Source organism: Conger conger, chromosome 2 (assembly GCF_963514075.1).
Source record: "Conger conger chromosome 2, fConCon1.1, whole genome shotgun sequence".
Taxonomy (NCBI): domain Eukaryota; kingdom Metazoa; phylum Chordata; class Actinopteri; order Anguilliformes; family Congridae; genus Conger; species Conger conger.
Window position 1 is genome coordinate 7,878,388 of NC_083761.1, and position 14,768 is coordinate 7,893,155.

General features: G+C 46.9%; 1 protein-coding gene across 1 annotated transcript in view; it reads right to left on the reverse strand.

The window, feature by feature from the left end:
- Positions 1–2,305: 2,305 nt before the first annotated feature.
- Positions 2,306–14,768, reverse strand: part of LOC133122548 (coiled-coil domain-containing protein 85A-like) — a 31,022-nt gene continuing 18,559 nt past the window's right edge. The window contains exons 3-4 of the mRNA XM_061232575.1: positions 5,323–5,380; positions 2,306–2,849 (exon numbers count right to left, since the gene is read on the reverse strand). Coding sequence (XP_061088559.1) covers positions 2,831–2,849; positions 5,323–5,380 — 77 coding nt within the window. The 3' untranslated portion in view covers positions 2,306–2,830. The remainder of the gene's footprint in view (positions 2,850–5,322; positions 5,381–14,768) is intronic.

Here is a 14,768-nt window from a genome sequence, read left to right on the forward strand (position 1 = left end):
TGCAATGCAGCAGTGCGATTCCAGGCCCTCTGCTCTGAACGTCCTGCCGGCCATACGTCTTAATCAGGACCCATCTCCCCTGGCCCTCCCTGCAGCCACACACACACACATACACACACATGCACACACACACACACACACACAGCTCCTGTTCCCCAAGCACACACACACATACACATACACACACGCATACACACATACATACACACATACACACAAACACACACATACAGGCACACACTCATGCACACACACACACACACACACACAGCTCCTGTTCCCCAAGCACACACACATACACTGGTGCATACACACTTACACACACATACCCACACTCTCACTGACACACACATACACATACACACACATATACACACACAGCTCCTGTTTCACAGGCACACACACACAAATACCAGTACACACACACTCCCCACACACAGACACACACCTCCTGTTTCACAAGCACACACACCAGTACACACACACTCCACACACACAGACTGTTTCACAAGCACACACACACACACACCAATGCACACACACACACACATCTCCTGTTTCACAAGCACACAAACATAAACCGGTGCACACACACTTACACACACATACCCACACTCCACAAACACACACATACACATACACGTACACACACACACACACACATACTTTCCCATAGAACACACAGACACAGACACTCACAAATACACACACACACACAGCTCCTATTTCACACACACACACACACACACACACACACAAGTGCCCATACACACACAGACACATAAACACACATAAACCCACACACTTCCCCATAGAACACACAGACACAGACACTCACAAACACAAACAGACAAACACACACACACACACACACACACACACACTCCTGTTTCGCTTGAAGTCAGCTCCTCGTTTGAATGCATCTGTGCAGATCCCACCTGGGCCATACATAATGGAGCAGCGTTTTTCTGGAGCGCCGTCGCACTGGGGCGGTGGAGTCGGCACGCACCGCCGTTCCGTCGATATGTTTACCCTCTAAAACCCGGCACGGCAAGGGCCCGGCCGCCGCCTGCCAAACCAATATCACATCTCGCTCGCTTTCTTGTAACAACAGCATTCCGTTCAGGACCGCGTCCTGCAGCCACCTCCTTCTTTATGAGAAAAGAATGATTCATTAAAAACGCACACCGCAGACGCTTAAGTCACAGGCTGTGTCGCAGTGAACCCAAACACGGCCGCCAAAGGGTGCGAAAGCCTGAGTCTTCACTATTCAGACGGTGAACTTCTCCTCCGTGAGCCCCGGAAAGTTCTTCTCCCCTGTGAAAATGAGCTGGTCATTACTTCTCCTCAGCTACAACAAAAGGCCGCGGCAGAACCCCTGTCTGACTTTGTGTGCAATGCGCTGTTCGCTCAACAGCTCATTAAAATGATTGTCCTGCTCTAAGCACCGACCTAAAAATAAAGCAAACGCCCGAAAGCGGAAGATTCGGTTCTTCTTGCTGCCCACCAGATAAACTGGAAATCAAACCAGAACAGACTTCAATCTATCAGCCTGGCCCATACTGCACTGCAGGGGAAACAGGAAGTCTAGGGGATGCAGAAATGACCTCTATGGTGTCCCGTTCCTCAGCTGAATGATTGTGACAGTCCTCGTACACACGTGTGACAGGCCCCAGATCTCAGCCTGTGGTAATTCCCCTGACAGTAATGCATGGAATAATTTATATGCACTGGCACTGAGCCAGCTCTTAGCTTCTTAGCAAGAATCAAAGCCTTCAACAGATACGCTTTTTACATAAAGAGGAAACTTTATTCATTTGTACATACATTTCTTCATATAATAATGTTATAATAATACTGGTAAGTCAAAAATAATAATTATTATATTTAGAAAACTAATCCATTAAACTACTCTTTACTTTGACTTTTACTTTCTTTAAAAACATAAATTTTTCATTTGAGCTCTTATATATATATATTTGTCAACAAAATCTATATATATATATTTGTCAACAAAAATTAAAAAAGGGTCACAAAAAAAAATTACAAAGTACATGTAGGTGTTTATTGTGGGGGTGGAGACAGGCCTTTTCTCCTGTCCTGTCAGGGGTAGATGAATTGAATAGGTGGTATTTAATAGCCTTAGTAGGAAACAGCAGGAGAGCATGGAGTAATGTTGGGGGTTTTCATGGAAAATTATTTTGGTCTCATCACCACTCTCGAAATTATGAATTTCCACAGAGTGAGCAGAGAGAGGGGGGGGGGTTGGGTGGGGGGGAGAGAGGGGGGGTTGGGTGGGGGGGGACAGAGAGAGCAGTAGACTGAGACAGAGAGAGAGAATTACCAGAAGATGAATTACCCCGGTGTATAATCGCTTCGGTTGACTGTAAACAATAGGGTGGACTGTTTTTTTGCGTCCCACTTCAATCGTTTCCAACACTTCTTTGTTTTTTGTTGTTGTGGTTTTTTTTTTGTCTTCACGAGAGGTAGGAAACTTTTTCTTTTTTTTTTTTTAGTTGGCAGAGAAAATCCAGTGTCTCGCTCCATTAATCCACTTGGCAGTCGTGGGGATTTAGTCCTTCTCCTAACAGGACGGCGACGCCAGGCTCTTCGTTTTGATATGTGGGAATGGAACGTGAGAGAGAGGTATGAAGGTATGAAGACTGTGGCCCCAGCGGGAGGAGGGCTTCGATCAGCGGGGTCCGGCCCTTGTCCTCGACGTCGATGCGGTAATTCAGAGAGGGCCGGAGAGGGGGGGGGGGGGGTTCACCTGGGCCTCCGAGGGGTTGGGCGAAAACATCGCACCGCCAACCTCCAGGCGGGGCTATGGTCAAGAAGACGCGTCGAAGCTGGGGTGGACAAAGAAGAAGAAGAAGAAGAGAAAGAAGAAGAAAAGTTTATCTCCTCAGAGAGAGACAGAGAGTGTGAACAGAGGCGTTAGATGTTAATTACTGAGAGTGGAGATTACGGAGGACTGGAGACAGACCACGTACTCCTCACTCCCTGGCATTGCGGGATCGATGCTGCAGGTACCTCAGCGCTCCCTCGCTGAGGGAGAGGCCGAGTTTTGACATGGCCCCCGCCCTCGTCTCCGCATCAATACCAGGGAGATAAATTAGTAAAACCTGAACAGGACGTGCTGTTTCTGATGTTGAATACCGCGTCTCTGTTTGCCAGCAGCTTACTGATACGGCCTGAGCGTCTGACCATGCTGTCTGCGTGCACGCGTGTATATATATGCTCGCATGTAAAAGTAGTGTGTGAGTGCGTGTATGTGTGTGTACATGCATGTGTGTGTATAAGCCTGCATGTAAAATTAGAATGTATGAGCATGTACTGTATGTGTGTGTGTGCGCGCATGTGTGTGTGTGTGTGTGCATGTGTAAGTGCACATGTGAACACATGTTTCTGAGAGCGAGAACGTGCATTAAAAGCTCAGCAGCAAAATTGAGATGGGGAACTTTAATATCCCAAAGGACAAATTTGCTGCCATTGAGTCATTAAATATTAACACATCCATCCGGCCTGAACCAGATTTAAGGCAGGGGTGAGGAACGGGGCGACCTCCAGCTCGCTCTGTATAAACCCAGCTTGGCAGCCACGTTTTCTTTCCCGCAGACCTTACCGGACAGAAACCTTTAACTGCGTGAAGAAATGAAAGATAATGATCTCACCTTCTCTCTGAAGGGAAGGGGTCTGACCAAACAAATCAAAGCAGGTTCACAGCACGACTACACTCAGACAGTAAGAGATAACGATGTCTGAGGGCCAAGCCGGTGTTCGGCTGCAACGGTCGGTGAATGCTTGATTTCTGCTTTCCGTTTGTGCTATCTGTAAAAAAAAAATCTTGTGCATTTCACAGCAAATATAACTTTATTTACAGCAAAGAGTGTGGGAGGCCATGAAATAATTATGCTATAAAACTTGTTTATAGAGATCTTCTAGGTTATCATTAAGATATTTGTATGAAATTCACCGAAGCCAGAGAGGAAATGTGACTAAAGTGGAGGCCGCTGAATCGACTGAACTGATGATAAGAGAGTTTCTTTAAATTGGCAGGCTTGTTATTAATCAAGCGGACCGTTTATAGCACCACGAGAAGAATTATCGGCTTGATGGCAAAGGTTTAGCCTTCTAGTCTTCTTCACTGCAGCTACCGGAGTACGTTTGTGATCCTGCTTACAAATTTAAAGGTCACCCTCATTTGATTGAGACACAAGCACGAGGAATGGTCCAGACTTTGTACAGTGCAGTCCATAATTATTTGGACAGTGACATCCAGCGACAATTTTAAAATACTTTTAAAATGGCTCTGCACTCACAGCAAATTGGATTTGGAATGAAACAATCACGATGAGGTTAAATTGCTCTCAGCTTTCATTTGAGGGCATTTAGATGCATATCGGGTGATCAGGTCTTACAGCCAATATCAGGGGACAGTCCAGACAGTCCATTGTACTGGAGTACGGAACCAAAACAACAAATAATGTGTCTCGGTCCAAAATAATTACGGACTGCAACTGAATGATACATTTTAAGACTGTGTGCATCTTAGTTTCTTTTTTTTACTGGCAAATATGACACCAGTAACAACTTGCCAATAATAGCAAAAATGCTATGATCGAATAGAATGTCAATAAAACTCGGTAAAAAATGGTCTCCGAGACCCACCGAGCATGATGTTTGTCTCCTTGCCAGTTGAAAAATCAATAAGGCTGTTCCATTACTGAGCAGGGATCATGAACTTTGACTTTGACATTCTATCGGTTGCCTTGGGCAGCGTCGTGTGTGTGTGTGTGTGTGTGTGTGTCTTAGAGAGTGTGGGAAAGTGATGTAAACCCATGTTTCTGTGTGAGCGCGTGCATGTGTGTGTGTGTGTGTGAAGCATCAATTATGCATCCGTGGGAACATTAATCATTGGAGGGACAACTGGGAAATCCTATAAAAAAGTTATTGGTTGCAAGACATGAATTCTGTGATAAGCAACAATTCAGTTGAGTAAATCCCACAGAATATTTCTTCAGTGTCTGTTACACAATTTTCTATTTGCTTATCGAGTGTTTTTATTTCCCTGAGCTGTGAAATAAGAAGGGGATCCATGCAGAAATTCATGAAAAAACATGCAAAGCCTACAATGGAAATGCAACGATTTACCTTTTGCAAACATTGTATAATATAATCATTTACAGCCCGTTTCTCTGTTGAAATAAACTACTATTCCCTCTGCAAGTTTCTCACACAGAAATACAGGCCCTTACAGCCAAGGGTACCATTGGATATGTAGTTGTCCTACAGTACACATCTGTACTGGCGGTCTCTTACCTGTCCCAAAGCTTTACACTTCTACAGTTTGTGGTGCAGCAGCCGGCTGATATCAAGGCTGTAAAAGGAAACACAAGACCGTTGAGACACAGACACAATGGGCCGGTGTGAAAATAAAACATCTTCTTTTTTTTTTTTTACACTTTCTCTTGTATCCCGTTACAGTCATGAGGGAGGTCCCACTGGAAGCATATAGTAGTTCCATTTTTCATTTCCATTTCAGGCAAACGCATAGAAAAGGGAAATGAGGGTGTTCAGACTTAAAGTAAAGGTTGAGGTTGAGTTTGGGGTCAGGCTAAGGCATTGTGATATGGCCCTTTTTTTGGAGTTCAGGTTTGCTTTCGATCACATGCAGATTCATTGTAACAGACATTTAACCCAGTGGTACCCAAATTTTTGCACCCCACTGTAACATAGAGAGTATAAGCATGAGAGTTAAAATGATTGGCATTTATATAGTGCCTTTATCGAAAGTGCTGTACAACTCATGCTTCTCATTCACCCATTCATACACACACTCACACACCGACAGCGATTGGCTGCCATGCAAGGCACCAAACAGCTCATCAGGAGCATTTAGGGGTTAGGTGTCTTGCTCAGGGACACTTCGACACAGCCCGGGCGGGGGATCGAACCGGCAACCCTCCGACTGCCAGACGACTTCTCTTACTGCCTGAGCCATGTCACCCCGCCAGTGAGTTCTTCTCACCAAGTAGCACCATAGAGCCATATAGTACAGTACTCCTGATAATAAAAAAAACACAATGTAATCAGAGACCCACAATGCACTGAAGGCCAGACAAGATTATTTTTGGACTGTGGGAAGGTGAAAAGCCAAGAAGAACTCAGGGGCCGAGAAGGCCTCCTTCACATATTCACACATCCTGATGGACGGCGTAGCGATACATCAGGTCCATGTGCCACGTATAAAGCCCTTTCACATCGTACAGATATACGACAGCAGACTGTTTTCAACTCTTTCTTTGCTGTTGCGCTACGCACTGTACACAAGGATCAGTTTTGTAGTAATGCAATCACGTCATGGTAATGTTATGCAAAACACTGGGTACTGAATCACACTCGTGGGATGGAGGAAGTCATTATATTACACTGAAAGCAGAATATTGCATTGGCTGGAAACACAGCAAGAAAAGAACGGGCTCTGTTCAATGGCTGTGAGTACTGTTGATAACTGCTACTGAGCAGTTTGAACAATGAGTCAGTCAGTGTGTGAGGTATGCTGCCAACAATATGGCTTCTTGGTTCAGACCGGGGGCAATTGTTATTTGTTTTGTATTCACATACTTTGTCTACGCTTTACCGAGCTTGTCTGGTGTATTGGGACCTTTGAAAGACTCAGGAAAAGTGAAAGCCCCACCTTCTGGTCCTCTTGGTAGGCTCAATTGCACCTGGCAAGATCAATTGGGCATAGAAGAGTATCTGAATCCAAAACAATTATGTATTTGACCCAGGTGTGACTTTAGTCCCGCGTCACGTAAAGGCATATTTGGGAAGCGCCGTGACCCGAGCATTTAGACGTGAGAAGCAGGCAGCCGAAAATCAATTCAGCCCCCCGATTAGCGCGTCTGCTGTTACTTAACACGCCTCCTTAGCCCCGCTAATTTTCCGCATGATTTGTTTTCTGTGCCTGTCAATGCGAGAGTGTTTAATCACAGTGAGGTGACTTGCCCTGCGCTTGAGGCGATACAAAACATCATTTCTAATCACAACCGCTCCACAGGGATATATTTTTGGAGGGCAGTTTTCGTCTTCCGCGGTGAAAAAAAACCAGAAAGAAAATAAACGTTGAATCAGGAGTGTTCTTTTCTTTTATTCATATGTTGCTTATATGTTGTTGTCTATTTGTGTGTCCACACAGCTGTTTGGCCCTTAGGTCCTTAATCCCCCGCATTGCTCTGGGGGGGGGGGGGATTGTCCCCTGCTTAGCCTAATCAACGGTAAGTCATTTTGGATAAAAGCGTCAGCTAAATGACGCATTATTCTTCGGAAGAAAAGGCAGTGAAATGTTGAACTGAAAAGCGGTGGGTGTGTAACTTGGTGAGGACGGGGTCGTAATGTGGGCCAGCGTTTCCAGGCACCGCAGAAGAGTCCCGAGGTGTCGCTTCCTCGCTCTCTCGCCCTGGGAGTCTGACACGGCCCCCGACGGCCGCCGCGGGCGGACCGGCGGTTATTCTGTCTGGCGCTTCCATCAGCGTCGCGGGCGGAGAGAGAGCGGGGCTGTGATGTTGGCGGTTTCCCTGGAGTGGAGAGGCACTCGAAAAACCGAGGTGTGACACAGTCGGAGTGTGGCTCTCAGCCTCCTGCCTTCTGCGTCTGAGAATGATCCACACTCCACAGAGGAGTGGAGGGCCACACACACACACACACTCGTACACGCAAACACACACTCACACACAAACACACACTCACAAACACACACAAACACACTCACACATAAACACACACTCACACACAAACACTCACAAACACACGCAAACACACTCACACACAAACACACACTCACAAACACACATAAACACACACTCACATACACACAAACACACACTCACAAACACACATAAACACACACTCACATACAAACACACACTCACAAGCACACACAAACGCACTCTCACACACACGCAAACACACTCACACACAAACACCCACTCACAAACACACGCAAACACACTCACACTCACACACAAACACACACTCACCTACACACACAAACGCACTCACACACACTCACAAACACACACAAACACACTCACACAAATACACACACCCCTATGCTCGCACACACACAGGTTAGTACAAGTAAACACACATTCCCCAACGCTGACGCACACACGTGCACACAAATACACACTCCGACGCAAACTCACACGCACGTACACACACGCCGATGCTCACACACAACCCAATGTCAGCTAAAAATGTGTTATTTAGCTGGCGCTTTTATCCAAAGCGATTAGATTAAGCGGGGAACAACCCCCCCCCCCCGGAACAATGCGGGGTTGAGGGCCTTGCTCAAGGGCACAACAGCTCTCATCGTGGCTACACCGGGGCTTGAACCACCAGACCAGTCTTATACCTACAGTCATATACATTATTCTTCTGCAAAAGAGCTCAAGCGGTTTAGCCTGACCCACTGGCCGTCGCTAACTTCCAGGCACCGGCAGAGGTGTGGGTTGGAACAAAACAGTCAGAGGAGTAAGATTACAGCTGGAGAAGTGTGGGTTGAGACTAATTTTACAGCCAAGAGGATCGCTCTGTTGTGTGCAAACCGGAAATAAACACAGCAACGCACTACTCTGCGTGAGATGCATCTGTGACTGATAAGCGAAGGTTAAGTACGATGTTTGAAGCTGAGGGAACGCAGATAGCATCCAGGACCATGACTGTGGGCAGTTTAAGTTTGGCAAAACAATGTAAAAAAATGCTTAAAAATAGGCAACCTGCTACACCATGCTCCTTGTGGGCTGAGAACTGCTTGTTTTCCACCCTCCCTTTACCTGGGAGTCAGGTGTGTTCACCCTCCCTTTACCTGGGAGTCAGGTGTGTTCACCCTCCCTTTACCTGGGAGTCAGGTGTGAAGACAGTCTGGCCAATCAGTAGCGCTAATTAGCCGGGAGAGAAGAAAACCAGGGCTGGATTTGGATTCGAGGGCCAGGGCTGATGATCCCTGCCTAACGCAGTCTTTCCTCATAACTCAACGACCCTGGTCTTTCTGTCCCATGGAGCGTAAAGGGCCGTCCAGTTCAATCTCTTTCTCATTAAGCAGAGCGACGGTCGACAAAGCCCAAATATATATATATAAAAAATAAACACGGGGGCCTTGCCGCCGCAAACGCTGCTCTCCATCAAGCCTTCGCCTCATTGGTCGAGATTGGCGTCTCGGCCAGAGTCATTTCCTGGTCTCGCATGAACTCAGCCGAGAGTTACGGCTTCTGACAACCGGATGCCGCGGAAACGACTTACGATGTCGCCGTCGCCATGACTACGGCGGCAGTTCGGGGCGACGGGGCTACCGTAGAAAGCGCGAATTTGCGCGCCTAGCTCCGCTCCCCGTCTCCTGTCCTTGAACACCGCCCCGGGGCCCAACGGTACTTTGTTTCAGGCAGCTTGTGCGAGATTGCAGCATTTCCACAAAGTAAACAATCGGATTGCTTCTAACTGAGAACAGAGAGGCCTTTCAGACTCCCTGCTTGTTGTTCGCTTCATGGCCGTTCTGGGTCTGTAGTCGTACTAAACGTTCACCAAGAGACGGATGAGATTCTTCTTCTGGGTTTTGCACCTGGGTGTGGGATATGTTGAATGTACTTTCGCCAGAAATGCTGCAATTGAACTCAGGGATACATGCAGATTTACTACTGGAGAGTACTTAAGATTATATTAAAATACTTATGTACGTTTAGTTGAAAATACGAAGCATCTTGAATCTCACAGGAAAAGGGTTAGGGTTTCATACGGGGGAAAAAAAAAGATTTTTCAAATTGAAAATGCTATGTACGAAAAAAAATCATTTCAAATACAAATACTGACACAGATAACCACTTGTTTGAGGCGTAATATGAGAAATATATCTGATTATAATGTTCTAATATGAATATGCTAGTGCCAATGCTGCAATCACTACTGACGATTGAAAGCAATCGAGTTCAGCAACAGAACCCTGAATAAAGCATTCTAAAAGCCTCCTCTTCAATGGGTTATGGATCCGAATGGGTCTGAGGGCTTTTATGAATAAATCAAATATTTAAGTTCCGCTGGCACAGTTCCCAGTCTGGGCTGGGTCGGGCCTGAAATCGCTTTATTAATTTTCCCGGGGCTGGCTTATGGCAGTCAGAGCACAGTCATTTTGCTCAGATCTTCAGAAATCTACATCAATAATTCATACTACTTGAAAAGCACGCAGGCCCATTGTGAATGTGGGGGGGGGGGGGTGGTTGGCATTTATCAAGTGGTAAGTCCTTCCAGGAAAAACAACTTGCCATTAGCACGTAATGGGCCCATAAACTGACCACCTAGTCAGGCAAAGCGGAACACATTCCCAGAGAGTCAACAGTAATACCCAGGAGTGTAGGACACTAACAAACCCAGGGGAAGGAGAAAATCTGTACATCCGATGCAGCAGACGCGCCCTGTACTCTCATTTGCAAAGAAAGACGAATGATGAATTAAATTAAAAAGCAGTAAATTAAATTTTTAAAGCCGGCTGCTTCGGGTCTGCCGCACGTCTTTGGCGTGTTTCGCTCCTCTTTGGCGTGTTTTTAACGAGCGAGGCGGCGCTCCAGCTCGCTCTGAGCCCGCGGGCGCGCACGGTCACACCAAACGCAGCTCGCGGAGCGAGGAACAAACCCAGCTCACCGTCAGGGGCCGCTTTCCTCACGCACGGCGAGAGCCATCCGGGGGGGTTCCCTCCTCTCCCGAAGCACCGAGACGGCGCCCAGCCAGGCGCGGTTTCCACGGGGACCACCGCAAAGTGCACCCCCCCCCCCCCTCCCCAAATCAACCCTCCCACTGCGTTTATTTCTGGTGATGGGCTTGTCTTTACCCCTGATATGGGACCCTGAAAATCACGATGATTCACACTCAGTGTTCAGCTCCTATGCTACAGGTTCCACTAACAGGACATAATGATGATAATGGGGGGCTGGATCTTTAAAATGTCTCAGTCTCTCTTCCAGTGAATGACGTTCCACCATGTACTGCAGTATCCAGCTTTGAAATATCAAAACTGTGTATTTTGTACCTACTGTATATTCACTTTACTGTAACCTCTACATTTGCCAGGTAGCAATGAACAAAGTTGTGCAAGCAATTACATGTCTCTTTTGCCCTTTTACATGTTTTCTCTCCCTTCATCTCTCTCTCTTCATTTCATTCCCTCCCTCTCCCTCTCTCTGTCTCTCTCTCTCTCTCTCTCATCCCCTTGCACCTATTTCTGTCACCTTTTGGCTGAATCAGATTAAAATATTGGTAAGCCAGTTTTTCTCATTTCAAGATTTGCCAGTGTAATAATTACATTTGTCAAGCAAACATTAACATAAAACAATAATAGTACTTTGTACTTGAGGGGAAAAAAAAAACATTACAAGGCTAAAATTGTAATGTGCTCAGGCTTTTTACAGTGCGGTTATAATTTCCCAGAGTGGTTTCTTCCGTGGAAGAGTTGGGCACTCCTATAGTGGAGTGGCATGTGGAGGGAAACCACTTCCGGTCCCTGAACACCCTCATGTGAGGGTGCAGTAGAGCACACAGATCCCTTCTCTCCCAGACCTCACCTCCAGGCCTCAGCACACCATCCCCACACGGCCCATTATCCCACATCAGCAGAACACTTCCTGCTTTAGAGCCTGTACGTGCATTAGTGCATTGTGGGTACAGCATTACGGAAACAGGATGCACCACAACCAGGGGCAAGTCTGTCACACTTATGGTGCCATCCAGCCAGCCAGCCATCCATCCATCCAGCCATCCAAACCCGCTTATCCTGATCAGGGTGGCAGGGGGGCTGGAGCCTATCCCAGCATACATTGGGCGAAAGGCAGGAATACACCATGGACAGGTCGCCAGTCCATCGCAGGGCACACACACCATTCACTCACACACTCACACACTCATACTCATACTCATACTCATACTCATACTCATACTCATACTCATACTCATACCTACGGGCAATTTAGACTCTCCAATCAGCCTAACCTGCATGTCTTTGGACTGTGGGAGGAAACCGGAGTACCTGGAGGAAACCCACGCAGACACGGGAAGAACATGCAAACTCCGCACAGAGAGGCCCCGGCCGACGGGGATTCGAACCCAGGACCTCCTTGCTGTGAGGCGGCAGTGCTACCCACTGCACCATCCGTGCCGCCACTACTTATGGTACGCGAAGAGAAATAGAGTATACATTTTACCATGAACCCTAGTGGCTATGGTACATGACAGGGACTCAGAGGACTGGTGGTTCAATAAGATCTCAGCACAGCTGTTGGGCCCTCCAGCAAGGCCCTTAACCCCACATTGCTCTGCGGGGAAGGTTGTCCCCTGCTTAGTCTAATCAACTGTAAGCCACATTGGATAAAAGTGTCAGCTCAATACCAAATTACTTAAAAATGCATTATATTTTATTTTTATGCAAACGATATACAGAGTTTCGTTAAATACTGTTTTTAAGTAATTCGGCCCACGGCACCCCCCACTAATTCTGCTTCTGACCACAACGTATCAGAGCTCTGTTCAGTTTCATGGAGTGTACAGACGTTTATTTTGGAGGTGCAGTAACCGTGCATTGTGTTTTGCAGAAACACTAATATCAATGTGTTTGTTTTCCCAATCCCTGATTACCGGCATGATTATATAAGCCTGTCACTCCTGCCTAAGGGAGCGTCTAAAAACTCCATGAACCCTGCTTACAGCACAATGCCAATTAGCAAAGACACGCGCACAGGAATGCAGTAACAGAGCCCAGGGCAAGTTAAGACCTGCAAATCTCTCTGTTTATACTTCCTGCGCTGTCTTTTCCTGGACTACTTTCACCCACGAGTGTTTTTGGGAGCGTTTGCGGATATTAATGACCGACAGACAAGGCAGAGTTTCCCCTGCTACATAAATCGTCCTGTAAGTATGCGGTTAGAACAGGTGCCCCACGGAAAATAAAAAAATATTCGCTCTGGGAAGCAGAGAGAGCATAAATCACTAGCCTCATGCTCTCGTGATTTTACCCACATACCCCGGGAACCCCGCAGGGGTGAATTCTCATGTGTCTCTGAACACAGGGTGCCGACGGGTCTCATGCATTTTGCAAGAGGTATGGTTCATGCCCCCTGGCACCCAGTTCATCTGCTCTGAGCTGGGTCAGCGCTGTGCGCTGTGATTGGCCGGGAGGGCAGAGAGTTACGGTCCCGATGCTTAATGACCCCGGACTCTTGTGCCCTCTGCACTCTACACAGTTCTGTTGCCCTTGACAAGGGCATCTGCCCGGAGGAATGAGTTATTATCACGCCCCGCTCATAACCGACAAACAGAGCACCGCAACAGATCTCTGTTTGGGGGTTATATGGCAGTTGGTGTCGCGATGTCCGTTTGTCAGCTAGGCCTAAGCACCTTTTTTTCCTTTCTGCCACGATGAATTGATTTGCAATTGACGATGATGAAAATGATGGTGATGCTTAGCATATTATGAGTCAAACCTATCACTCTATAAGGTCTATGTCCCTCTATTCTGGTTAAGGACATTAGAGAGATCGCGTTTTGAGGTTAAGGGATGGGGATTGAACAAGGCACACCTCTGCTAACACCACTCCCTAACAAATGAAGCCGTCAAGAACAAGCCACGTTATATTTGATTCCAATAACGTAAGCCATTCCCAACTTTTAAAAAAAGACAACAAGTTGAGGCTAATCCGGAGTGAAAAATCGCAGTCCTTCTTGACGTAGCACCTATCTTGTGCAAGTCGACATCACGGACGAACGAAATCAAACCTTGATTTTGAAATCACTCAACTCCTCCTCGTTGAAACCCTCATCAAGCGTGCGGTTAGCCGCAGACCAGAGCGTACCGCACTGGCTCCGTAACAGCAGTGGTAGTAGCAGCAGTGCTAACAGACATCAACTCGTGGCTGCGGAGATCCACAGGGACCGGGGGGGGAAACGCTGGCGGCCAACCCCCCCTCCGAAGACGCTACACCAGCCAGGGATCCACAGGCCTCTGTTTCCGCCCTCCTCCTCAGCGACCATCAAAGGCTACACTCGCGGGAGCACGCCGCGGTCGTCATTACGCGCGGATTACAACCGAGCGGCCTATTTCTCAGAGATCACACACACGCGGGCGCCGTGCAGGGGGTAGAGGGTGTGTGTGTGTGTGTGTGTGTGCGTGTGTGTGTGTACGTGTTCTCTCACTCCGCTGAATGCCCCGAGCGTCCGCTCTCGTGTCTGTAATTCATGCTGAATAAATAAAGTTGATAAAAATAGAACTTTTTTTTACCAGCATATTTTTGACAGAAAAAAAATAAATAAAAAACAGAAATAATGAAATAATCCACCCACACGTGTCAGGCACATTCCCAGCTGAGCCTTTGTGTTCTCCTATCTGGATGTGGTCCTTCCTTTGTGTTTCTCTCTTAAAGCGAAAGGCAGCTGACAGCGGTCAAGCGTTTAAGACGTACGTGAGATATTCCTAGCTTGTGATAAAGAGAAAATGCTCTCATAGAAGAAATAAAGAAATGCAATGCAAATCAGTTAGAACAGCTAACAGCTGTTGGCCTACTTTGTGGGGTCTTCCTGCAGATGAAATATAGGATACCGACGCAGCAATGATTCGACAGCATGGCATTACTCTTCATAGGTCAACTGTGCATAAGAGCCATCGTATTAGCATGTTGCCATGGCGTTAAAGACTCTCTGCAATATTGTATGATGTAGTCAAACATATCCAC